Genomic DNA, 26,721 nt, shown 5'->3' on the forward strand with positions numbered 1-26,721 from the left:
AATTTGTAGACTCTTCTTAAGCTAGTAGACAAGAAGTTTTAGAGCTTTTTTTGTACTCACACCTAAAAAAAATGTAGTAGATGGATTGTCATGGGATCTTGGATAGGCACATCCCTGGCCCAGACTCAGGGAAGGAGGAGAAGCATGTAGCTAGGGGCTGCGTGATCTGATGAATGTGTTGCTTTTGTCTGGGATTCATAGCTTGAATTGGTATTACAGAAAGAGAGAGAAAGGAGCAAGTCAGCTCCTTATTTCACTTGGAATGAATGTCTTGTGAATTTTATGAGAATAAACAGAGAAGCAATAATGCAATTAGTGACATCACAAAATTTATCCTTTTTTTGAGTCTTACTAGAGCGGTTTGGTTTTCAGATAATCTTGTTTAAACAAAATATGTAACTACTTTACAAAATATGTAGTGATTTTATAGTGGAATGCTCGTTTGGAGCAGCAAGAGCTTTTAGATATTGGAGACATCATGTGTATAGAAGAGGCATCACAGGTGTTCATACACAGATTGTGACATTCATCTCCCTCTTGTTATATAATGGGCAGTAATCTTGAAAATAATGCAAGATTATTTTTTGTCCCACAATCTCCTCAATCTTGGAGATACTATTTTTTTCAGTTGCAAGTGTATGAGGCTCAAAAATACAAACTGATCCCACATTACAGACCTGATTTAGAGCTGTCTGAAAGTTAGAAACTCTAGATGTCATCAGGTTTTTCAATCAGATTCTTGAGAGTAGATTTTACCTGTGCAATATGTGTAAAAAACTTAAATTCCACGAACTTTTCCATCCAATAAACAGTCCAACATAGAAACCTATGGGAGTCTCATTCCAAGTTGATTATCCCCTCACTGATCTGATTCAGTTAATGTTGACTCCTCTTAGCTCAGCTCTGCATGAGCACTGGACCATGATATTTTTGTAGCCCCCTGCTCCAAGTGTTCAAAAGCAGGCATTTTGGATATAAGCAACAGCATGTGCATAGGAGCAGGAGATGGTGTTCTTTCGTAAAGGCAGTTCTTGATGGAACACTTGTTTTCTCTAAGTGAAAGACAGTAAAACAGATTTAGTATCTTAGATAGTTTGTTTGACTACATTACATATTTACGAGTTTAAGAGAAAGGTATTACTACATGTGAAATTCACCTCTGTATTGGGAAGAATACTAAATAAAAGACTATCAATGGATAATATAACATTAGTGATTTCTTGTGTAAATGCTTAGTTTTGTGTTCTGGCTGAAGGCTGCTGCCCTGAGCAGATTTTGAAATGTGTTTGTTGTTGTTGTTGTTGTTGTTGTTTGTTTGTTTGTTTGTTTTTAATTTGCAGGCCTGGATACTTCAAATAGAAGTGGGCCACAAATCTTTCCAAAAGAAAAATTTTTAGCAGAAGGTTCTGATATCACTCTTTGCTGCATAGGAGGGAAAGGTCAACCCATTAAGGAATTCTCCGTATACCCAGCTGTTGATGTTTTCAGTCACACAAACAGTCAAGTCAGACTTCTCACTGTGGCAAATCTCTCACATGACAAAGGGTCTAACATTCATGTCTACTGTTATGATGAAGATGAACAGTTGCATCAGGCAGCTTTCTTTGTGGGTAGTAAGTGAATACCTTGTTACAGTTTTATTTTCCTGTTGTTAAAAACTCAAGAATGACTGTAGAAAAGTGGATGGGGAAAAAAAGCTTGCTGTAAGTTGCCATGGTCTTATCATGTCTGGCTGAACTCTGACTTGAGATCTGTAAACTTATATAGAGAAAGCAGGAAAGAATAGCATTAAATTAAATGACCCCATGACAGGTGAATGTACCCACCCATTTAGGAGTTCAGCTTCTGTCTGTGTGCACCTGGTAAAAGCTCAGCACATTCTCCTTTTCAAAGACTAACAGCAACTTTAAAGCTAGAAAAAAATACAGATTGAATAAATGAAAGGATGAGTGTACAAAGAAAAGATAATAGAGTATAAAAGTGTTTGAGTGCTATTGACTCATGGTATTATCCTGACTATATCTGCAGAGTGGTCATTGATTAAGTGTAATTTCAGTAATAAGATCTAAAGTAAACCAGTAAATTCATGCTTATTATTATGCTTCATGCTTATTATTTCTAGCTTGTTAATGTATTAAAAAGGTTGATGAGTTTTGCTTTGACTGCCATGATGTTGGTTTTTTTGGTTATTTTGTCTGACAAGAGCCACCTGATACACCTGAAGATTTTTCCTGCCAAACTCAAGACATGAAAAGAGTAACATGTACTTGGAGAGAAGGAGAGACCTATCTCTATGGACAGAATTTACCTCGATACACCTTGTCTAAAATGTAAGTCTCATTGTTATATCAATCCTGATCTGTGCTGTACCAAACAGTTCCTTCTTTCCCTTAGAATCTCTGGAAATGCTTTTTGTCCATGCAATTAGCTGCTTGCTTTTTTCCACCTCACTGATCACTTATTTAACAAAGCTTGAGCAGTGCATAATTGCTCTGAATTAGATTAGCTCTAACAAAGTTGACAGTACTTTAGATCAAGTTCTGCCTGATGAAGTTTATTCTAACCATTCTTTTGAGGTAATAGGTTTGGATATTGTTCAGTAGGTATTAAGATATTCTGAAATCAGGATGTAGATAACTTAAAAGCATAACATAATAATTGAGTAGCACATACATAGATAACTAGGATCTGATCAGCTGATAGGCTGGGATCATGCGTGTTCATCACCCATTGACAGTAATGCTGACTCAAAGTTAGCACTCTTCCTGATTAACCTCCCTAGTAATTTTCCTTTAGGATTTTAGAGCTTTACATGCTGATGTTTTCCTTCTTAAGTCCTTAAGTTACTGACAATCCTATCTCAATTGTTTTTCTTGTGTCTATAATTTCTGTAGTTCCAGCTGGCTTCTTTACTTTATTTTAAAAAATATCTGCAGACTTTCTCATAGCTCTTTCTTAGCTCTGAGTCTAGACTTCACAGCTGTGGCATATCAGACATGGCCCTTACATGAGGAGAGGGGCTTTACAGCAAAGCCTGCACAGAAAAGTAAACTCATAAACAGGACAGATACCGCATAATCACAACAAACTTTCATCAAAAGATCTCAACAGAAAACAGGCCAGCATTGCACATACCTTCCTGGTCTCTGCATCCTTCACTTCTATTAGGATACTGTAATGGTGATTTAAAGGTGGAAGGTTAGAAGATGCACTTCAAGATGCAGTTGAAATTACAACTTCATTTCAAAGCTTAATGGCTAACATGTAAATTATTTAAGTCCTGGCAAATAAGTCTCTGGTTTAGATTATCCATTAGGAAATTTCTAAAAGCAATACAGCTGTATCTTAAAAACACAAACCTTGATTTCAGAGCAAACTTTCTTTTAGGTGTATTTGTACTCATCATACTTCAGGCTAAGGGAAAGGAGTGGATGACTTCTTAAATAAGGCCTCTCAGCCTTATTTTTATGCTGCTGAATTCTAGTTGAACATCATAAATTTCCAAGATCTATGTTGATTGTAAATTATGGAAAACATCTTTTTCTCTCTTTGCCCTGCCTCCTACCTCTCCCTTTCTTTGATAGGTCATCCCAGAAAACAGCTCTGTGCAAAGCAAGTTGTTTGAAGCAGTGCTCATGCTCTTGGGATATAGGGCAGCAGCGGATCTGGAATGTCACACTGACTGTGGAAAATCCACTGGGAAAGAAAACTGCCACAGATGCTTTTGATGTAAATCACAGAAGTAAGGTTTTTTTTTTTGTCTTTGTTTAGGGCTTTTTGTTCCTACTTCTGAGCTTGATACTTCTGTGTCCCAGTTTAAAGTATGGAAGTCCTTGATTTTTATCTTCACAGTTCAATTACTTATCTGTCCCTGTGCTATAGTAACCTGCTCTCTCTTCAGTTCCAGTTTTGGAAAATTGTATTAATAGTAGGAAACAGCTTTACTCCAAAGGTCAGCTTTGGTTATTGGAATGACCTCTTAATGTTTCAGAATTTGCTGCTTTGCTGAAGCTGTTTAATGGAAGAGAAAGCAAAATGATGCAATAATATAAAATGGGCAGTTTAAGCAAAGTATCTGTGTAGGTTACTTTGGAGTTGGTATGATTTGAGATGTGGTACACATGAAGAGCTATTGCTGGGAAAGAAGTGATAGTGCTAACTTGCTCTTGCTCCTAACATGGGACAGTAACCTCCACTGGGCTACTGTAAGGGAGGAAGAGTACATTGGTGACAAAAGTCAAGTTTTTTTCTGAGCAGTATCTAATGGTTGGTCCCATATGTTCCTTCCTACTCCTGCCTCAAAACAATTTCTTCAGTCTCCAGCAGTATTTCCAGTTCCTTTTGAGTCTTCTTCAGTGTTCTCCAGATTCTGTGGCTGTCTTACCTGTTTGAAGAAGCAGGAGGCAACATGTGCTTTGTGCAGCTCGAAAGCTGACAGGACCATGGCCTAGGAGGCCGTTGGTGTAACTGCTGCGTCCTGGCACTGTTTTCTTCCTCAGAGGCATTGCTGACAGTTTTGCTAGACACTTTTTTTTATATGAAGGAACTTATGCTAAGTGTCTGTGTTAGATTTGTCTCAGAGAGGCATGAGAATTCTAAAATATAATTTTCTGGTTATTTGGAAGTGGAAGAAACAGGTCATGAAAGTAGAGGAGTAAACTGACAGCTTGTAGGGAGACAACACAATTTCATAAACTAAGTTTTTATTGGAAGTCATGCTAGAATAGTTTATATTCAATGTGATAAGTACATTAAAATTTTACTACAATAGTCTTTTTCCAGTCCTAGTGATAGTTGCAAGTTTAAGAAATTATGTATAATATGTGTGATAGGTTAAGCTTTTAAACAGTGGTTCCTGTAAATCCTTCATGTTTTCTCTGGTCCTGCAAATACTTACGTTATAATTTTCCTTACTTAAAGGGTGACACTAAGTATAGGAAAATGTAAATCCATTGTTTCAAATTCTGCATGTGGTAGTTTGAACCTTCTTTATCAAATAAAACTCTTTCGAGTATGAAAGTCCTTAAATTGTACTTCATGGAGTAGTGTAATTCAATAACGTAATTAGTGAAGTTTTAGGATAAATGGCCAAGGGTGTAAGCATACCCCTCACTTGCATTTGTGTGCCCTCATATTGCATTGCAGCCCTTACTATTATACTGATAATATGGGAGAGTTTGAGGTTTACTTCACTTGCTGAATACTCTCACACAGTGTGCTGTAAAGGATCTCGAAAATCTTTTGTAAGAAGTGGCATTGACACTGTTTACCACAGGGTAACTACTGACAGGAGTCAGTGTTAGAGTTGTGAATAAAATTTCTGTCAGAGGCCCAGTTCTGGGTTGTAGAAATGTGTCAAATGTTACCATGTTAAAGAAGCTTCTGCCAGGTCCTGAATTAGAGAATTTTTATGGTTTGCAATAAATGTCTCTCTTACTTTTGTCCATGATGTTTTAAAACATTTCTAAGTCAGCACAAGGAGTTTTTTAAACCTTGTGTAACATTTGCTTGTATTTACATTCTGAAATGAAGTTTTATATTTTATATGTGTTTCTTCTAGATTAGGAGAAAATTCTGTATTTTTTATTTGCTTTTACTACTCAGCTAAAGTAACATACTTTTGCATATTTTATGTTTTAAGAGCTAACTCAAATTTTCCCTTGGCAGTGTATCCCACTGCACCTTTCCAGGTTTGGGAAGATTGCACAGATACAGAAATTACATTACATTGGAATTATGAAAACAATGAAATTGAACTCTTTTGTCAGACCGAAGTGCTCCATCCTGATGGCAAAGTAGAACGGGTATGAAACCTGAATTTCCTAAACAAAAGCATAGTAAGGATCTTTCTGATGTGATTAAAAAATAATTCCCAGGAAATACAAATACTTTGTTAATCTTGTGGGCATGTTGATGTGTCTGTTTTCTGGATTTGTTTGCTTCCCAGGCTCTGCGCGGCTTATGCAATCTATGTGAGCAGCCCCCGTTGGCTGTAATTCACACTCCAAACACTGCCTGTACTCTGGCAGAAGTACATGGTGTGACTGGTCTCACTGTGGGGCTCAGTGCTCTGCTGAATGGGTTCTGAGATTTGTTGAAGTTAGTGAAAACACTGAAGGGCTTAATAATTGTAAAGTTGTATTATTAATTAATTAATTAATATTAGTGACTGGTAATCTTGATTTGTTTCCATTGCTTATGCTATTTCACATACAACAGAACAGTGTTGTAGATTTCTTTTGCATCACTCTAAGCTCTTTCTGTTTGCTATTGACTGTAGTATATAGTAGTAAGTCTGGTTTCTAATAGTGGAATCCAAGAACAGCTTTCCTTCCCTTCCTCTTCAACCTCCTTGAAGATTATTTGAGTAGATTCCTTATCTTGTTCCACCTCTTCCACAAACAGTGAAGTTAATTCCTTGCCCTTTTACTATGACTTCTCTGTAGCTCTTTTCTTGGACGGCAGCTTGCCTCTAGCACATTAAAAAGGCACAGTGAAGCTCACAGTCAAGCTGCATTCTATCTTGATTGTAGCTTAAGTGCTGTCAGATCAAGTGACCACTGCAGCTGGCCATTCCAGGAGACAGTTTTGAAGAGAGGCTTAAAAAGCATGCTGGTTTTTCGATTCTTACCAGAACTCACCCTGTCTCTTAGGAGAGAGTGGGGTGAAGACTGGGAAAAAAATATGCAAAGAAAAGGTGGCTGTAGATTGCTCTGCATAGATCTGGAACAACATCATACCTTTTATATGAGGTGTTAGCACAAGACTCTAAGAGTGCAAGGTCTCAGTAAATTCCCTCCCGGACGTAAAACATACTGATGTAGAGGGTTCTGAGTGACTCAGACAGTTACACAGAGGTGGCTTCCATCCCTCTTTTTGGAACTCCCACTGTTTAGACCTTGTGCGTTATTTGCCTTTTTTGATCGTTGTTCCATGACCGTCTTCCCCAATTGAAACTTAACTGGCTCTTGCGGGATCTAGAGGAGAAGCCTTTTTCTCGGAGAAGGACACCTTGCTTAGGATGCTGTTCTGAGCGGTCCTGTTGTGTCTTTGTGTTTTGCAGCACAACAGCTCCGTCGCGGGCTCAAAGCGCGTCACGGTGCGCGGGCTGCAGCCGTACACGGAGTACACGGCCAGGGTGCGCTGCGGGGCCGCCGAGCACTTCTGGAGGTGGAGTGAGTGGAGCCAGCCCCTGACCACCAGAACCAAGGAAGGAAGTATGTCCAACCCGTTGAGAAGCAAAATTTGAGGGATGTTCCTTGCTCGCCACCTCTCTTTGCTGTTTGTTGTTGCTCTTCTACTGTGTAGCTAAAGCAGAGGCCTCCTGCATGTGTGAAAGAAACACTTTAAGCAAACTTCAAGAAGATGACTTCTTAAATAGCTGTCAGCCTACCTGCTAGTCTCGGACATTCCCTCCTGGGTAGGCAGTGAGAAATCGAGTTGACTGGAAAGATGGACAGACTGAGTTACAGTGCCCTTGTGAGGCCTGGAGGAATGGTGCAGAGGTGGGAAAAAGAGTCTGGTGAATGCAAGCAAAGATTTTCTAGGGAAATTAAGCAGACTTAATTCAGAAAAAGGAATAAAGGGAAGGTGGTGTTAAAGGATAATGCTTGGGCAAGACCTGGAGGTAATGGGAAAAAGGAGGTGTTGTGAGAAGAATTTCTTCAAATGGGAGAAAGCAATTAAACTGCCTATCCTTTCAACAGCCAGAGCATTCTCATTTTCTTGTTTTGTTATATTTATCACAGCTCCATCAGGGAAACTGGACATATGGAGAGAAATTACACCAGTTCTGGGGGGACGAAATGTGACCTTGTTCTGGAAGGTGAGACATGCCTGCAGAAATAGAAACAAAGCTCTTCATAAAGAGGTTGGAAAATTCTCCCATGATTTGTATGCAGCTGACAGCAATTCAGTATGAAAATGTCTTCTACAAATCTAAAACAGATTGTATATAAAATATCTCAAAACACATATATGATGGTGTGCTGTCCTGGAATTTCAGACATACAATTCTGTTTTTCTAAGTATTAGAACAAGACAGATCCCATTACCAAGATTTCTGCATTTCCATTTCATCCAGTATGTGTATGAATGTATGGAAACAAGTGTTTATATTCTTACAGAAATAACACATCCTGTTAGTTATTTAAAATTTTAAGTCATCCTCATACTTTTCCACTAAAGTTTACTAAGTTTTTGTTCTCTTCCTCCACAATTTTTTCCTCAGCAAACACCAAGTTTTCAAGCAAATGGGAAAATTATTTCATATGAAGTAACCTGGGAAAAAATAGAAGATGGCTCTGAGCCTGAAAGTATTTCTATTTCTTCAGTCTACAAGAGCATGAGGATTTTCATTGACAACCATTTCTACAGAATCAGTATCATGGCAAAGAACAGTGTTAATTTTTCACTTCCTTCAGTACTGATCATCTCTAAAGCTACAGATAACAGTAGGAGTATTTTCAGTTGAAATTACATTATTAGAGTAATTTGTTTCTACCTGTTTTGAGTGAAGTCATAATTTGTCATCTTGGGCAACAAATTAACCTTACCTCTTAACTCATGCCAGTGCTGTGTGAAAATTACAACTTCATTGTCTGCTACAGGGTGGCAGCTGTCTGTTTATTAAGGTTAAGTACAGGAGAGTGTCTTCACAGAGCAAAAACATATTTAGCCTAAAACTAGGGCCTAAGACCTGTAGTAGGTGCCTTGATGGTGCAGCCAGTGTCAGTGTGATTAGCCTCTTGTGACTCTTTGACTCTAGGTTTCTGCAGCTGATTTTTTTTTTTTTTTTTTGTGAATATGTAATAACAATTACTGGATGGTTTCTAAGCTGTCAGCCTTCAGCATGTGGAAGACCTCATATATCATTTAGTGAAGGAATGCAACTCTTTAATTGTTGTTTTCAACTGCTTAGTATAGGAAATGTATTGATCTTCGTTTATCAGACTTCAAGAATCTGAAGTGTCATGCAGGACAATAATAAGAGATTCTGTTTTCTTCATTCATAGGCACCAAAGAGGTTAAGGAAGGACAAGTTAATGGTACAGAGGATGGCATTTTTATCTCCTGGGAGCCCAGAAGTATATATGACAGTTACATTATTGATTGGTGTAACTTCCCCAGGTTGCAGCCTTGTGATTTAAAGTGGAAGAGATTTGGACCCAGCACTTCCAGTGCTGTCATCAGCTCAGGTGAAAGCCAAACAACTGTTCTTTCTGACTGTGCAGCAGTCCTTCAAGCTGTGGGCATTAATTGAATTTAGGAAACAAATATTTTTTTTAATATTTCGAATATTGAATTCTGTTACACCTGCTGTGCAGATGTAATTCTTAAAAGACATATGACATCACATTTTTCCTACCAAATTAATTAGACAAAACAAATGTACCAGCACCATTAAGCCTTGGAAATCAGCATACTATATTAGAAAAGTCAACACTTTTCCAAGTATTGGAAGTCCAAGTATTCTGGACAAAACTTCTGAGTGCCTTATGGCAGCATCTTGAAGGAGGACGGTGAGGTTAATGAAAGGGTTAAAACAATTTAGCAAGAGAGATGCAGAAGGGAGCTTTATCCTGTCTGTAACATGGATCAGAAGTTTAGACTCAGACAATTTAAACCCATGGTGTAGTGAGAGATTTGGTGCCGTCAGTGTGCCACAAATGATGGGTCTCAGCACCAGTCCTTGCTTAGGATCCCTTACATGTCTTTTGTCCTGGTTGTGGCCAGTAGACCTAAATCCTTTCTGTCTAGGTGGAAGTTGCTCTGATATGCTTCTAGAGCTGCAAAGATTTAGCTTTCCTGGAGTCTCTCAAGCTGAGAGCTCGCTCTGGAATCAAACTTTTGTTTGAACAAAATTTGATTGAACACACATAAATTTGCAAGTAAGGAACGGCACCTCAATTCATACAAATGTCTCCTGCATGTAATGAAGAGGACTGTGGTAACACATGGGAAGAGTATTGTCAAATTCTTCAGCAGTGTGCACTTGCTTAATGTGAATAGGAATGGATGTCAGTGAGTATAGCAAGGAATCCTGATACCTGGATATGTGTCTGCATCAAATACTCCAAAACACAGCCTTTGCCTGTGCCAGAAACATAAATAAAATTGTCTTCTTTTTTGGTGAATTTGAAGTCTATTGTTCAGTCACCTTGAATTCTGTATGGCAAAAAGAAAAAAAAAATATATATAAACCTCTCTCTCAATTCTCTCTTTCAGACAGAATAAGTGTGTTTAATTCACATAATGCTCACCAAGAATTGGCTTGACCTCTCTTTCAGTTGCTTTAATAGCATAATAGCACTCAGAGAAGGTGTCTAATATGTTACTGACCTCTGTAGAAAGCAATTAAGTAAAAGTAATACTGAAAGACAATCCATAGCCTATTTTTGTTCAACTGTTTTCTAGATGCTTTTGTTCCAGGGGTGAGATACAAATTCTGCATCTATGGATCTGTTGCTGATAGAGCCTTCTTACTGGAAAAGAAGATTGGTTATCTCAAGGAGCTGCGTAAGTTTGCAACAGATTTGGGGCTTGTGCATTTGCTAAATTGATCTGTCTCAAATAGAGTAATTGCCTCCTCCTACAGCTAAATAAAATCGGATTTTTTGTGTTCTTTCTATATCTTCAGTGAGGCACTTAAAAGTCCTATATCAACATGCAGGCCCTACATGGAGGATGTTTGGCTAGTGCAGTGACCAGGTATATCCCATGTTTATTAGGAGAGCTGAACAAAGCTGTGATCATCAGTTTTTGCTTCGTGTATTACATGTATGCATGAAGGCTCTGTGAAGCTGATGGTTTTTGTACAGAACTTTGTCTTTCTTCAGCTTTGACAAGAAAGATGTAAACATAAATACCACAGGGGAATGTAGATTTTTCAAATTATAAGAGAAAAGAATAATTACTCTTGAAGAATAATTCCAAGTTTAACTCAAATTTCATTTCTCCAGCTCCTCATCTTGACCCTGTTGTGAGAAAAGTTGACCTGACTTACAATTCAGTAACACTTTCATGGGATTCTTATTTCACAAATGAGTCACATCCTGGTTTTGTAAGAGGCTACCATGTTTATGTGTCACCTGTAGAAGGGAACTGCAATTTGAAAGGATCAAAAAAGCACATTCTTTCAGGTAAGTGAACTCTCTAATACAGAAAGTTGTGTCATTGATACAGCTGAAAGATTTATTGGTATTGTGACATCTTACAGGGTTCACATTAGGCAGTCTGGCTGGCTCATTCAGCCATCTCTAGATTTCAACACCTGTTGTTCTTAGTTCCTCTCTGTGCTTGGGATGCTGGTAGGCAGAAATGATTCCTGGCTTTTAGTGATTTACAGCCCACATCCTGTTGTCCATGACTCCTTCTTAGCTCCAGAAATTACTCATTTAGTACTATAGGACGAGTTCTGTCTCGTGTGATAGGAGCTCTGGATGAATGCTGAAAAACATCTGTTTGTGGTCTACTTGTATAAAAGTCATAGGAGGCATGTTAGTCTTACTAGGATTTGGGGTATTTTAGAAACATATGGGATACAATTTATTTCCTTCAAAATTGGAGCACTTTATAAACTCCCCATGTAAATTCTTTTTTAGTGAAAGTATTCGTGTGTGTACTCTACAGTGGAGTTCCTTCAGCAGAACTGAGCTGTGAAGTGTCACAAACCCACAAATTTATATCAGACCTTTCCACATGCAAAACTGCGCCAGATGACTTTGCTCCATTGTAGTTTTCAGATGTTTCCAGCACATTAAAAGAATATATTTTATTTTTTTCCTTACCTCTTCTTCTGCTTGGGTCATGTACTGTGTTTTTCTGCTGATTAGACTAGTGGCAGGGTAAAAAGCATATTTTGAACTGAGGGAGTCTTATGTAGAAGTTCTAGTCAGAACTAAACTAACCATTTAAGTACTATAATTCTGTAATTAATACCAGTTAGACTTTAAAAAGTTTAAATCAAATATTTTCTGCTTCATTGCTTCTGCTGGCAGACAAGGGGTGTGACTGCAAACAGCAGAAATAAGCTAACCTTTTTCTCCCTGGGGTTTGGGAGTTGCAAAATAGAGAGGCAATGGAGCTCTTTTTTTTCAGGCAGATTTCTTGCTTTTGATTACTTTCAAGGAAGTTGACATAAGTTTAAGGACTACAGGATTGTGGTAAAAAAAAGAAATGGCAAAATGCAAATAATTCTGGTACAATGCTTGAAGAAGAAGAAATTACAGTAAACAAGGTTCAGCCTTTGACAACAAGTTATTAGGATTCTGCCAGAGGAGGGCAATGCTGTGGCCAGTCCAGTTAGGAGGGATGTGAGTTCAGCCAGTGGCAGTGAGTCAGGATGCATCATTCTTCCTGGAAGAAAGCGTGCAAATTACAAAGAAGGCAGATTGCAAATGCATTGTTATTTCAGTTAACTGGTTTTGTAATATTTTGGGGAGAACTTGTTTCAACTTTTCAGTACCTAACAGGGGGCTTATAAAAAAGATAGAGAGAGACTTTTCACCAGAGCTTGCAGTGATAGGACAAGTGATAATAGTTTTAAACTGAAAGAATGTAGGTTTAGATTAGCTATTAGATTTATTGTGAGGGCAGTGAGGCTCTGGAACAGGTTGCCCAGAGAGGCTGTGGATGCTCCATGTCTGGAGGTGTTGGAGGCCAGGCTGGATGGGGCTGAGTAACCTGATCTAGTGAAAGGTGTCCCTATCCATGGCAGGGGAGGTGGAACTAGGTGATCCTTAGGGACCCTTCTAACCCAGAGCAGTCTGTGATCCCATGATTCTATCTTACCTGTTTTGTTTTAGATGAATCAGAGCTATGTAAATACACAATTGAAAACCCAGAAGAAAAGCAATACACCGTGAACCACCTGATGCCAAACACAAAATACAAAATAGTTGTTAAAGCATTTACAGGTGGAGGAGAGACTCCCATTGGTAACTTTAGATACATAGATACACCATCTAACTGTGAGTACTGGCTATGAATAATGTCCTCTAGGAGAAGGATGGGATGATTTAAAATGTTATAATAATCAACCTTTCTTAAGGGAGAACATTTAATTCAGTGCAACATTCACTTAAGAAAGAATCCAACTGAGAATGGTACAAGCATACCAGCATGGCATTTTGATACTTCTAAGTAGAAGGGATTTTTTCTAAATTTTAGAACAATCGTAATTTACATCCTTATTTAAGTTTTATATCCTTCTGGGAATTAGATCAATATATGCACATTTGCATGCCTAGTGAGTCGTTTTTGTTAGAACTTGTTGTAGAATTGTGTTTGGATTTAACTGGTTTTTTAGTATAGGAAAACCTACAAACCTATATTCAAAGAGGTAATTCCTGTATGGACTCTTGAATTTCTGATGTTGATTCTTACTCTCATCAGTCTGTAAAACCATTGCCAAGTTCACTCCTTCATAAGCCAATACAGAAAGGTTGTTGGCATGGGCACATTATATGCTAAATGGGCAGATTTGATCACCAAAGCAGAAGAGGAAATCACTTGCCCGTTACTTTGTCCCTTGAAAATGCTAGTCAGCATGGTTGTGAAATTTAGGATCCAAACTAGAGATGCCTGGTTTTGAAAAGCTTGTTGGGGCAGGAGGGAAGGGGTGGGACGGGGGAAGCATTGGCTTACACAGGGAATCTCCATGTTTTAGGTTAACTACTCCAGTGTCTGACCATCATGGTACCCTCACAGGCACAGTTCTGGTTCTAATACACAAGTACTGGCCCCCATCAACCAGCCAGATGCTTGTACAGCCAAGCAGAGAATAAAAACAAGGGCTTAATTAACCCTAAAGAGATAAGAGGAGAATGTAATGTGTCAATTCTCTCCTGTGATGTGTGATGGGGACACACAAACTCTCTGGCATAGGGCAGGAGGGCACTGGACAAGGAGAGCAGGCTCTAACTAGTGCTCTCCTTAGCCTACCTACAGTCTCAGCTGTGAGCAACATAGCCCAAGGCTGTCTTCCAGCTAGAAGGAAATACTGAGATGCCTGTATCAGCATAAATCCTAGGAGACCTGAACACTTGTGTGGTGTTTTCTTGCTATAGTGAGTCTGAAATGGAAGTATAGATGTTGCTCATTGTCTCACACTAAAAACCTGTCTTCTCTGTGAGTATGAGAGAAAAACTAGAACAATACTTAAATGAAGTTATCATTGCCTTAACTTTTGTAAATTACTCTTATAGCTAACGTGCCAAAATGGGGGCAAATAAAAAGCAATCTAGTTATAATTCCATTCTGGTAAAGGGAATCAAGGTCTAAAGACTTACAGAGATATCCCAGAGCATTTCAGCCAAGCTGCTTTGCAACAATGGACCACAGAGTTTTACTGCTGATTTAGTGGCAGGCATCCTACACAGACTTGATGTTATTTTTGCCTCAGAATCTTAATCTATATTGACTTTAACTTGTGATATATTAAAGCCAAAATTTTAAAGTATTTTTCTTCCACAGCAAACATGCTGTATTTTGTATTCCTGCTAGTGATAGTTCCAGTCCTAGTAGCAGCTATATGCCACTGGAAGATGGAGTGGTAAGTTGTAATGCATGCTTCTGTTGTAGACAGAGAATATCACTAATCTAATTCACAAACCACTCCTGCAGCTGGTTTCTTCCAGCCCATTGCAAGGCCTCATTAATTTCTTCCTTTGGCTCTCTGACTGTGTGGATGTTTCCAGTACTTGGCTTGTGGCATTTCTGAGACACTGGTCATCTGCCGCTGTGCCTGTGGTGTGCCACACATCTATGGATGGCTTCTGCTGACAGTATGCTTTGATAAGAGAATAAAAAGGTAATTTATTTTGGTCTCTTATTTCCAGGGTGAAGGAGTGTTTCTGTCCTGTAATACCTAGTCCTAACAAGAGTAAAGTGCTGTCATTCAAAGAGTTTAAGGTAAGATCACTGAAAATCTAGAGTTTTTAATTTGTCCATTCTTTGCTTAATAGATTAAAAAAAATTCTTGTGTTGACTGCATTTAAAAATTAACTTCTTGTCAGTTTTTGTGTTGACTACATTTAATCATTATACACAAATTAACACAGTTTGATATTATCTTTTAGTGGAAAACATTTCTTTTGGCATTCATGTGACTCTGCAATGACCAGTTATATTCCAGTCTGTTACTGCAAAAAAATAAAAGAACAAAAAAACCCCAACAAAAACCCAAACAACAAAAGCCAAAACCAACCAAACAGCTGGAGAATAAATGAAATCTTTTGATCAGCAGGTGATTCCTCCACTGTTACTGTTCAAACTCCTGCACTGTGTTAACTCACAGCCCAGAGGCTGTGGGACTTCCTTGCAGCCCGTGAGCTGTGTGTGCCCCGGTTCCATCAGGAGGACAGTGCGGGCCCGGCCACTTGCTGGCCCTGGGAGGATGCAGGGGGTTCTCCCAGGCACTGCCAGGCCTGGCTGGGAGAACAGGCTTGGCAAAAGGCCTCCAGCTTCTTCTGTAGCCCCTTTGAACTGGGAGCTGCTGCTTCTGTGCTGCATGCAGGGGGCTCCAAAGCCTTTGCCCTGGCACATGGGGGCTGCTGGTGTTCACTGAAGAGTAGCACAAGAATGAGGACTGGAGTACACTTAACAGCTGGTTCTGCTGTCTTCCAGTTGCTTCTGCCTCAAACTAAAACCAGCACACATGAAAACCTAGCCAAGTCTTTACAGTAGAGGGATGAGTTCCTTCCTCAAATACAGTCATTGTGAGTTTGTTAAAAAAGAAATCTCCAAATAATAATCTGATAAATTTCACATAAAACATAGCTTCCATCGAGCATCCTCTATGTAGGTTTTCCTTCAAATTAGTTTAATTGAAAAATGCAAACCATAAAAAAGAATGTAGGAATGTTAGAATTCCTTGAAGTACTCACTCTCTCTTCTCTACTTCAGGCTTCTTTCATTGAGTAGTTTTTTTGTTTACTAAATCTTTTGCAGATTGATTCTGAGAAAGTGCTGAAGATAAATGACTGCCTTCCTGATGTGCTAGCCATGGACAGTAATACTGAAGTTCAGAAATCGCATCCTGTTACCTGGAGCCCGTTATCTTCAACACCAACTGAAGATAAGACTGATGGTCACAATTCTTCCTGGATTTACCCCAGTGAAAATGCTGAGAGAGACTTTCCACCCACACCTACACCTCAAACTCATACTTGTTTTGAGAATTTTGCTTATTCTTCTCCACTTAAGGCTGAATCTAATCTCTACCAAGTACAAGAGACACTGAGAGTAGGCAAGACAAATCAGGCAGTGGTGCTTTACCAGCCACAATGCTATTTAGATATTTTTCATGAGGATGCAGCCTCAACCACCAGAGAAACAGCTCAAAGAAAGAACAGTCTGAGATACAGCTCACAAACAGATGAGCACTGCCTGGGGGGCAGGATTTGATGTTCTGCCCTCCAGTGAGTCCATTCAGTGCTTTGCTACATACTATAAATGAGAATTTCTAAAACCACAACTTCTTTTGATCAGGGCTCTCACAATCCCAGCTGCCTGGGATTCCATTAATATGGGAAATCTGTTGTTTCTAGGCTAGTTTTGAGTACTGATTTATGTGTGTTATTGGTTCCATTACAACTTTCTGGCATTAGATGAGATTTATAGGCTTGTTTGTGGCCTATATTATGCAGAAAGTTATATCAGAGCAATCTGTCACAGGCAGAGAAACACTTTATCTTGCAGAGATTAGAACTTTATTCATAAAGTAGAGGAGCATGTGAAACAAGTGGGAAAGTTGTGCTGCTCTAGGAGTGCATTTCTCTTGCAGTGTTCTGTGTACCATGGCCACCCCAGCCAATGGGTGCAGTGCTGCTGGGCATGGAGCATTACTCAGCCCCAACCCTTTAGGGGCTGGGTTGTATTTTCCCTCTCTCAAACGATGTAAAGAATCATCGTAGGAATCATTCCTGGCACACACTGTGGCTCATTCCTACAAGATTTGGAGGAACTTTGACTTCCCCAGGAGTGCTGCCCAGGGCATGCAAATCCAGTGATCATCCTGCTTTCTCACCTGTGTCCTAAATACACTTGATGTGTGAAAAAGTACAGAAGACAGATCTTCACAGGGGAAGACCCTGCTTCTGTTTTTGTAACTGGGGCTCCTCACACTTCTGTGTTCTCTGCCTAAAGACCCTTAAAAATTGTCTTAACTATTTGGCATTGGGTGGAAAAGAGTTAATTTTCCAGAGGTAGTACCACATGGCATGATCTCTCTGCTTGTGCACATGAACTGAACTTTTGGCATTGACCATTCCATAGCAAGCCCCAGTCAGCCAACCAACTGAACAAGCAACCAGTCAGGCTGGTCAGAAGCACACGTGTATGAATCCCAATTGTGAGGGACATCATATTCAGGCTGCATACATGTAGATCTCCAACACTACTTTTTCATGTGTTAAAGAAAGCAAAACCAAAAAAATATTTATTGTTAGACTCAGAATTCCCGCAGTAGGCAGCAGTGAGTTTGGCCTTTCATTTTGATTTCAGGAAATCGTACACTTGTAATGAAGCAGTACAAGTTAGAAATGTAGTTTAACGTCTTGTCAGATGTACCTCAGTGCACAAGGAACCCTTTGGTTTTGCCTCCTTATGCTGTTTGGAATCTGTCACAGAGATGGTTTCAACTTAATGGCACAGCACAAATGATTCTTGAAGGTGAAAAAAATGGTGTCTGACAATTGCATGTTCAGCTAGTTTCCTGTGCAAGGTTTTACTGGTTTTCCTGTTGCAACACAGCTTGTGACATGACAATATCTGTAACAACACTATAAGAACAAGATGTGATTTAGTGTCAGAACTCACTTTGTCTGCAGCTGCTTGGTTTCGAGGAGTGAGATTAGCTAGTTAAACACAGGGAAGGCAAGTAACTGCATTTTAGCAAAGTGACAAGCACTGACTGCAAGCAGAGGGAGGAACCTTCAGCCGGAAGAGGGAAGGTATAAAGATACAGGGAGAGATGGGCAGGTGTGGCCAGAGGTGTTCAGTGCACACTGTGTCACATCCATCTGTGTGCTGTGCACAGGTGCAGATGGCTCACAGACTTGAGAAGTAGAGAAGAATTTACAGCATGGTCCTTCCTTTCAGCCTCCAGCCAGCTGAATAAAGAAACATGGCTGGGCCTATTCTGCTGAAGGGCAGGGGAACAGGGAGGGTAAGGGAGAAGGCTGATGTTATTTGACAGATACATCCTGGGCAAACTTCCTCCCTTTATCTTAACCTCTTCTCTGAGGAACAATGCATGTAAAAGCTTGATACCACAGTATCTTTACAGCATGGAATACTTGCTTCTCCAGAGTGCTTCATCACATTTTACGTCCTTATGTAGCTTAAAAGTTTACTGCTGGAAAAAAAGGCCATAAACATAGGGGAGCTGCTTTGTCACAACCAATACAAAACTTCTGAGCTGTACATTTCAGAAAAAGATGTATTTATCCTAAAATGCTGAAAAGGTATCCTAAATCAAGAGTTATATACTAAGGAATTCAGACATATATGTCAGTCAAAGAAATCAGAATATCACACAAAGCATTTTAAGTTTCGACATTGCTACAGTTCCTCCTGCCAGGGTGACAGCTGCAACCACACACAACTCCCTGCTTTGAAAAAGCTGCTGTGACTGAGGCCTGGCTGCAGCAATCCCACTCAGGAAGTGAATGAAGGGGTTTGTGGGTTCAGCCAGTTGTGCCTTCCTGATGGTGGGGTAAGACATATGGGCCTGGTTGAGTTTCCACTTCTCAGTCCCCTGGTCATTCCTGGAAAGATCCTGCTCTCATGAAATTCTGTTATCTGGATGCAGTGACAGATTTGACCATGTTTCAGACTGCTGGGTGAGGGAAGGAGAAGCTGGCTCCTCTTTCCCTATAAACTCTTCTGCTTCCTGGCTCTGATGGGTGGTGCTCTGTGAAACCACCTGTGCATAAAAAGCACACAGATGGAGGATTCCAGGAAGGATAATGCCTCTGTGCCAGTCAAAGGGCAGTCTGGGAACCAGAACTGAAGATCTGAGAAGTATTTTGTCCTACGTGGAGCAGTGTGTATAATTTTTACATATTAAAACATCTGTCTTGCATTAATGGTTGAATGAGTTCAAAACTGTAATCTTTTTTTGTTGTTGTTCATAATGCAACTTCCACAGCTGTTGTTGAAATGCTAATACTTAAACCATCACATAATAGAAAATCATTCTCAGTATGTTAAATTTTTAAAATAAAACTGTGTGTGAACTATTAAAGAGTCCTGTATCTTATAAAATATTAATGTAAAATGTATTTTTGACAAAAAAATTTATTTGGGAAGCTTCTGATTGTTTTACTTAACCAGTAACTTAGAAATATTAATTAAATTCCAACTCCTTTCTAACGTTGAGAGGTAAACAGGAGACCAGAACAACTATAAGAAGTTTAAGTACATTTTATTAACAACGCATCCCTTTGATAAGACTACGCTTCAGGAGGCCTTTAATGCTTGTTGACATGAACTGTACACAGTATACAAAAAAAACCCAAAAAAAACCAAAAAAAACCAAAACAAAACAAAACAGAAAAAAAATCAAGGTGGGCAATACCATTTTGGGACAAGCCTCTGTTTAAATTATACACAGCTCAATGCAATATTCTTACGTAAAATATATAAATACTTTCTCTTTCTATGTTACAGGTATACAATATAAATCAGATTTCAATGTCTGTTCAGTGACCTACAAACACTAGAACCTCCAAATATGTAGCAGCGTATTACTAAACAAAAAAAAGACCACACAGGACAGGGAGAGTTAAGTATTGAGATTTTTCTTGATCCCTTCCCTCAGATCAGAATGATTTAGATAATCTCTTTTAACGCAGTTTTAGGGATGCTGACAGCCCAGTATTGGAACAATTTTTCAATTAGATTTACAAAGTGTAAAGCCTTTTTCCCCTTTAGACATAGCATCTTGTGCTGAAACACCCTATTTAGTGGCAAAATGATTTTACATTTTTTGGCATAAATTAGGTTTTGCAAAAAAATAGTGTATTTTAAAAAGCAACTCAAGCAAAATGTGCAATTTCCGCATGCTGAGGCATTGCTGTCCATCTACGCTACAAACATTACTCAAAGAAAATCCACATTCTTTAATGACTATAAATCTGTTGAAAACAAAACTATTCAGGGAACCAGCATTGGGAGTTAAGCAAAAACCCAGGAGATCAAAGACCTCCAGAAAAATAAAAACATCGTTTCTACCGTGTCCTCAAAGGTCTTCTACAGTTGTTAAGATTTTGCTCTCATATCATATACCTGTCATAAGTACAAAATAATACAAGCGTGACTTAAAAAAACGTTGCTGGACCTGCTTTTAAGTGGCTCCAGTGCAGCTCAGCAGCAGGACTGCAGGGAGGTGAGCAGGACCTCAGGGCCTGGTGAGAATTCTCCCACTGCAATTGCTGCACCTGAGCTCACATTCACTTACAAGCTTTGCCAGCTTCCTGCTGCCCCAACTGCCAAACACCAAGTCCAAGGCACAGACGATAAAGCAGCAACTCTTCCATCCCTCACTAGGTTTTGGTTACAGTATAGAACAGCTACCTGACCCTTCAGACACCTACCTAGGAGAGGCGCTTTGGTTTTGTTTTCAGTCTCACTGCAAACCACAACTGTTTCCAGACCACTATGTATGTTTCAAAGTGAAATCAGAAAGACAAGCAGGATTCTCACAGGTGCCTTATAAATACTTATAAGGGCAGCTTACCCCAGTGTGCTGAGCCACTGCACCCAAAACTAGTGAATTGTTTAGAACCTCACTTAGGGAAAAACCACCACCACCCTGCAAAGAGTGCATTTAGGGTACCTTTGTCAAGACCTCAGTAAAGTAAGAGCTGTCAGATGAGGAAAAGCAACTGTTTCAAGCACAACATGCTAGGGGCCCCAGACAGGAGTAGGGAACTTCAAAGCCTGATCATCTCCAGCTTCAAGTGATGTCCACAACAGCTTGGAGTGTTCTGCGTTTCTAAATTTCAGAGAGGTGAAAAGTTCTCCAAAAGGAGACAGTCAGCCCCCAGCCTCCTTTCCTCCATGGAGAGGACTAGGCCCTCATTGAGGTGCCCGGGTGCCTGTCAGTCAGCTCTCTGCTCTTTGGAAAGGGCTCCCCTTTCCCCTGCCTCTAAGAGCAGACCAAGAGAATCAGGCAGCTGAGCTGATGATAATTGTGACTGGTTCCACAAGCAGCCTCTCCTTCCCAGAGTGGCTCCCCCCGCTGAGCTGTGTGTAAGCAAGTTGAGTCCTTGAGTTTTCTTTGCCACAGCAACCAAACTGCATCTGCATACAGTGTAAGTGAATGCTACACACATTATCATTTATTGATAAGTATCACCAATCACTGAGACTGAAAATATAAAGTTGGTGGTCTGTCAGCTTCCCTATGAGAAGTGGAAGAGATTCTTTATTAGGGCTAATGTAAGCACAATAATTATTTACTACAGATTTCTTTCGAAGTTTTATCATGATACAAATAAAACCCCAAAATAAGGACTTTGAAAGGGACATTTAAAAAGAAAGAGAACTATAAAATTAGAAATTCACAGTTTATAACTACGCCAATATAAATTTCCTTCAGTAACAGTATCCCCTTCATCTGCCAATTAAAGTGAAACATCAATGTGAGCTTAATGTCAGTGTGTAAATTAATTTCCTAGAAATGTATGCTATGTACAATACAGACTTAACATTCTTGATGCATACTTGTTGAAATCTACTGACACTCATACACTTTCAGAAGAAAAATCACGCTTTATAACTGAATTTGCAGCCATAATTTTTTATGTCAAGTTTCTGTTGTCATGGATCCCCACACAAGCGCGTAATTCAGAATACATGAGCATTTCAGGATGGAGATTCTTTCAAAAGTATATTTGCTTACCTGTCTATAATCAGAGGCCTTCCTATGATGTTTTCTACATTAAGTGCTATGGGTTAAATTTAACAGATGAACAGAGGTGTTTTTTTTTTTTTTAAATACAGGTGATAAAACTTGTTTATTTTGCCTTAACTGCAGAAAAATAACATGGAGTTGTTCAATGTAACCCCATTTAGTTATTAAAACAAATCTCTTCTACTCTAGCCTAACTGAGGTAGTGTTTGAAACTACTGTATAACATACGCTATCCCCATTTGTGGGAAAACTACATTATTTTCCTTTGGAGTTTATACCACTATTTGGTCTACTGTGATTGACATTTTGGTTTTACAGAAGCATTTATTTCTTATGACCAGAAGTCCAATAGTTACTGGTGTGGTGTATTTCCTAAACATTTCAAACATGTCTTGCCACACAGATGTATTATTTGTGTCAATGACCATAGAAGAGTTCAATCTGTTTCTTTTTGCTCCTTTCAGTGGGAACTCATGAAAAGACAATCTTAGGAACTAAATCTGACTATGAGCAGCAACGTACAGTCTGCTTTCCTAGAACCTGATGGTATGCAGTGCACATAAGAATTCAGTGAAGTGATAGCTGCAAAGCAGTGCTTATGTAGCACGATGAAATTTCCAGTAAGAACAAATAAATTCTACATTTCACTAGGAATTGTGTGTTACTGTTCACATGACTTACTTATTGAAATCTCCAGTAGCATAGCTAGTAAGAACAGAGATATGAGCATCAGGATAAATTTCACTTAAGTATTAATCTGACAATTATAAAAAATGGTAGGAGTGAATGGATAAAAATACGTTCTACTTAGTACAGTCCAGCTGAATTATTTACCTATATCAAAATCAAAGGGTAATCCCTTCTATTACAGGCATTCTAACAAAGGTGGCCATGCTACTGTATATACACATTTGCATATATTTATACTACCTTTATATAAAGGCTTCTGAATCTTTAGATCCATGATGAAAGTGACAGGGATTCCTACTAGTTTTTTTTTCTTAGCTTGCACTTCCTAGTTTAGAAACAGCACTAGTAACATGATAGAGGCAACTACTTCAATTATTACCAGTCACTGTATCATTTAACTTTTGCAACAAGTCTTAAATACTAGTACAAAATTTTAAGTACGGCTGCTCCAAAATTTGTTACTTAAGGCTTTTCACTACAATTATTAGTACTATCTGATGCTTGATCACTAATCCATTTTAAATTCAAATAAACCTTTGTTTTTATAAAAAGCTGTTTCTGTGGAACTTGGAACTCATACCTAAGTCTCCTCACAAAACCTGCAATGATTAAATGTCTTCAAGTTCAGTTTATACAATATTTGCTTATCTGATACAAATCATGCTTTTTAAAGGATTGTAGTTGCGTAAGACCCACATTTGTATTATATAAGCATGAGTTAGAAACTGCAAACACATGCATAGTATTCAGGGAAAACAATCTGATTTCAGCATATTAAGTTTTAAATTACTTGTTTTGAAATTCAAATTGTAGTGAAAATCCTTAACTGCTTCAGATAAGATACATGTATGTAAATGCAATGAAATCGAAGAGACTGCTAATAAAATGTCTTACAACTATAGCAATATTAAAATAACTTAATGAAACCTCAGATTCAGAGGCATTTCTTTCTGTCTGAAGTTACAAATCCCCAAAGTAGTGTTATAAACAGTACAAAAATCAACAGAGAAGGGCTAACATTAATCCCCTGGTGCCCACAACTACAGCATGGCTCCTCATTGCTGGCAGTGGAATGCACCCCCATCTCTCTGATTCCTGGTATCCAGGGTTTAAAAAGCAAGGCATCGTTCTGCTTCTCTGGAACAGAATCGGAAGTCACTTAAAAATGTCTCTGCAAGTTGTACTATTTCATTGTAATTTATGGTAGAAAATGAAATGAAAACTTGTGGAGGTGTTCAGTGCTTGGCTCTTGCATATACTGGTAATTACTATTATTAAAACTATGGTAATGTCTAATTAATCCCCAAAGGGCTCAAATGACTGTGCCAGTACTTGGTTGAGGAAGAAAATGTTTTCAGTTCAGTCTTCAGGTACCAGTAGCTTCTGGAAGGTTTCAAAGATGATGTTCCTAACTTTTTATCCAGTCAGTGGGAGGTTGTCTGAGCATTTCAAAGTCCATATGCAGAGCACTGCCTGAGCAGAGGTCAGGACTCAGCTGATGCATCAATTACAGGCTGCTTCGTTGGGGTTGCCAAAATAGCCTCTGCTTCCTCATGCATCTAAAAGGAAAAGATGGAGCATTAATACTGCTAGAGATTTTCCTCAGGAGACATCACAAAATCATTTCAAAGCAACTTTTACTCAGGATATGGACCTGCACCCAGCCAACCACTTTGGTACATTCAGTGCATATGCACCCTACACTTACCTGCAAGAACTGAACATCTTGAAATAGTTCCTGAATGAACCTTCGGGATGGAAGTCGAAATGTACAATGTGCTAGCAAGTAGGACACCTCAGAGTAAAGGCATATGTCATCAAATGCTTGGGGATACTTCTCCTTAATTCTGAACAAGAGAATAAACAAAATTTTGTAGGTCTTCAACAGATTTTGTATTTGTTTTTGTATTAAAAAAACCCAAAAATTTCAGTAAGATTGCCATCATTAATTCTTCAGTAGTAGGTATTATAAATCCTAGAACTGTCAAAGTAAGAAAATCACGACAGCATTACTTAGTACAAAACTTGAAGAAATCTACACTAATGAGATGAAACAGAATATACAACTTGTAGGTTATACAGAATTATTGTGATTGCCTAGGCTTAAAATAACAGATTTCAAAAGAGAACAGTATATCAAATGATTGGCATCCACATGTAGAGCAGTCATAAAAATTCGGAAAAAGATTAAAATAATCTTTTAAACTTGTAAGCAGTTTTGAAACTAAACCACACATTTCTGCATTTTCTTTTAGCAGATGTCTGTTTTTAATGTCACTAGCCCAGAAACCCACAGCTTATAACATTTAGTTTCTCGATTTATATTCCCATATTTGAATTTTTTTAAATAAACTATTTTCAGGAGCTGTACTGCTGCTTAAAGTAGAGCTGGATTTCTCATGAAATTACTTTCAGTTTGTTATTGCACTTATCTATTACTCAGCAATTTAAAAAAAAATGTTTCCTTTTTAAAGATACATGCTACACTAGGTATGTAATCAGCTACAGCTGAATTACTGATGTTAAAAAGTTTGGTCAAGAGTAAAATACTAACATAGCAAAAACGTTAAGATGATTTGTTTAGCTTTTATGTTACATTGAATCATACCTGCCTGACAACTTTTGAGAAATGAGATTATTTACTGTCCTTGAGACCTAAGAGAACACTTGTGTTGCTAAAGCATCTGTAATGTACTGAACTTACGTCAGAAGTCCAGTTTCATGGCCTTTAGTTCCTACTGAACTGCTCAAGTTGATAACTAAACGTAAGACCTCCTTCCGCAGAAGAATCCTGCACACTGGTGTGTCATCTGGGATTGACTTTACTCCTGGAAAAACAAATAAAACAGTGAGGATTTAAACAGAATTGTCTCTGACTGAGCTAATCTTACACTCTAAGTCTGTTTATGCATTCCATACACACATGAACACACATATTTACATACGGATTCTGAGCTATCAAAAATATTTCTATTGAAATCAGAACTTAAAACACCATTATTTCCAGGAATTTAAAGTTTACCTTTTCAAAAATATTTCTACGATTTAAAAGAAAAACAACCTGCAAGATAAAGTTACTGTGCTATTGTTACCACTAAATCATGCTGCAAACTGGATGAGCTTCTATCATAGAAGCTAAAAATTAAATTAGCTTCTATGAGAATTTAAAAACCAGCTACCTCATAAGAAACCATCATAATTCAAAATACAACACACAAGTATATAAAAGTAATGTAGTAATTTACAGTAATTCAGTAATTCTAAGCCTTTTTTACATTAACATCTGTAGAAAAAAAAAGGCAATCAATTTGCTTGTAATGTCAGGTATTGAATAATCTGCAAAAATGCTGTATAGCAGAGGGAGAAGATTTTAGAGCTATATTCTCCCACCTGGAGATGGATGATGGTTTTATTCAGATTTGCTTTTGTCTAATAAAGAGCATTTATTAGTTGCAGTGTACATAAGTGAAATATAATTTTTTCACAATGCCTAAAATATACTTCATTGGTTATAGTCTCTAGTAATCATAAAGCTTTCAAACTTACCTAACACAAGCTCTGTACTCTTGGTGCTGCTGGCTGAACCATGGGATACTGCATCACTACAGCCTGAAATTCCAGAAAATTTGGAGGAATGCACATCTAAGTGATTGTGAATGGTCTGCCCACACCAGTCAGTATATGGAATGTCTGAAAAATCTGACATAAACAAGATGTTGTACCTTTATTATTCACACTTCTCCTTCATTTCATATGCTTTCACTATTTTTCAACAATGGCAAACATGCAAGATACTGATGCACTAAGTACGATGCATAAAATCAGCCCAGAACTAGATGGCATATTCTGGACAAATCATCTCAAACTCTTCCAAAATTGATTTTTTTAAAAAAATCTTAAAATATATGAGTGGAGTCTTTTCCAGACACTGATGGAAGCCTAAGAAGCCATCACACATTGTACTGTTACTGATATATCCATGTTCTATGTAACACAATAGAGATGCACCTGCATGTGCAGACTTTTTTTGGTTCACGCAACTGTCACAGGTGTTTGCAGGAAGGGATGTGGCAAGAGCCAGGCTCTGCTGCACCTCTAACTATAGCTAG

The 26,721-nt window shown here is 38.5% G+C and overlaps 2 protein-coding genes across 5 annotated transcripts in view; one reads left to right on the forward strand and one right to left on the reverse strand.

The window, feature by feature from the left end:
* Window positions 1-18,516, forward strand: part of LOC136373720 (oncostatin-M-specific receptor subunit beta-like) — a 30,632-nt gene extending 12,116 nt beyond the window's left edge. For all 3 annotated transcript variants that reach the window (XM_066338685.1, XM_066338686.1, XM_066338687.1), the window contains 14 exons: window positions 1,341-1,613; window positions 2,204-2,330; window positions 3,585-3,742; window positions 5,668-5,804; window positions 7,064-7,217; window positions 7,749-7,825; window positions 8,231-8,453; window positions 9,015-9,197; window positions 10,417-10,518; window positions 10,962-11,141; window positions 12,807-12,971; window positions 14,476-14,554; window positions 14,841-14,913; window positions 15,952-18,516. In XM_066338685.1, the coding sequence (XP_066194782.1) occupies window positions 1,341-1,613; window positions 2,204-2,330; window positions 3,585-3,742; window positions 5,668-5,804; window positions 7,064-7,217; window positions 7,749-7,825; window positions 8,231-8,453; window positions 9,015-9,197; window positions 10,417-10,518; window positions 10,962-11,141; window positions 12,807-12,971; window positions 14,476-14,554; window positions 14,841-14,913; window positions 15,952-16,407 (2,387 nt within the window). In that variant the 3' untranslated portion in view covers window positions 16,408-18,516. The remainder of the gene's footprint in view (window positions 1-1,340; window positions 1,614-2,203; window positions 2,331-3,584; window positions 3,743-5,667; window positions 5,805-7,063; window positions 7,218-7,748; window positions 7,826-8,230; window positions 8,454-9,014; window positions 9,198-10,416; window positions 10,519-10,961; window positions 11,142-12,806; window positions 12,972-14,475; window positions 14,555-14,840; window positions 14,914-15,951) is intronic.
* Window positions 18,517-19,412: 896 nt separating this feature from the next.
* The window catches only part of RICTOR (RPTOR independent companion of MTOR complex 2), a 75,648-nt gene continuing 68,339 nt past the window's right edge, over window positions 19,413-26,721 (reverse strand). The window contains exons 35-38 of one of the 2 annotated variants that reach the window (XM_066338684.1): window positions 26,159-26,221; window positions 25,317-25,440; window positions 24,321-24,459; window positions 19,413-24,171 (exon numbers count right to left, since the gene is read on the reverse strand). In XM_066338684.1, the coding sequence (XP_066194781.1) occupies window positions 24,097-24,171; window positions 24,321-24,459; window positions 25,317-25,440; window positions 26,159-26,221 (401 nt within the window). In that variant the 3' untranslated portion in view covers window positions 19,413-24,096. Of the gene's footprint in view, window positions 24,172-24,320; window positions 24,460-25,316; window positions 25,441-26,158; window positions 26,312-26,721 lie in introns of both variants that reach the window. The other variant, XM_066338683.1, reaches the window with a different exon arrangement.

Source organism: Sylvia atricapilla, chromosome Z (assembly GCF_009819655.1).
Source record: "Sylvia atricapilla isolate bSylAtr1 chromosome Z, bSylAtr1.pri, whole genome shotgun sequence".
Classification (NCBI taxonomy): Eukaryota; Metazoa; Chordata; class Aves; order Passeriformes; family Sylviidae; genus Sylvia; species Sylvia atricapilla.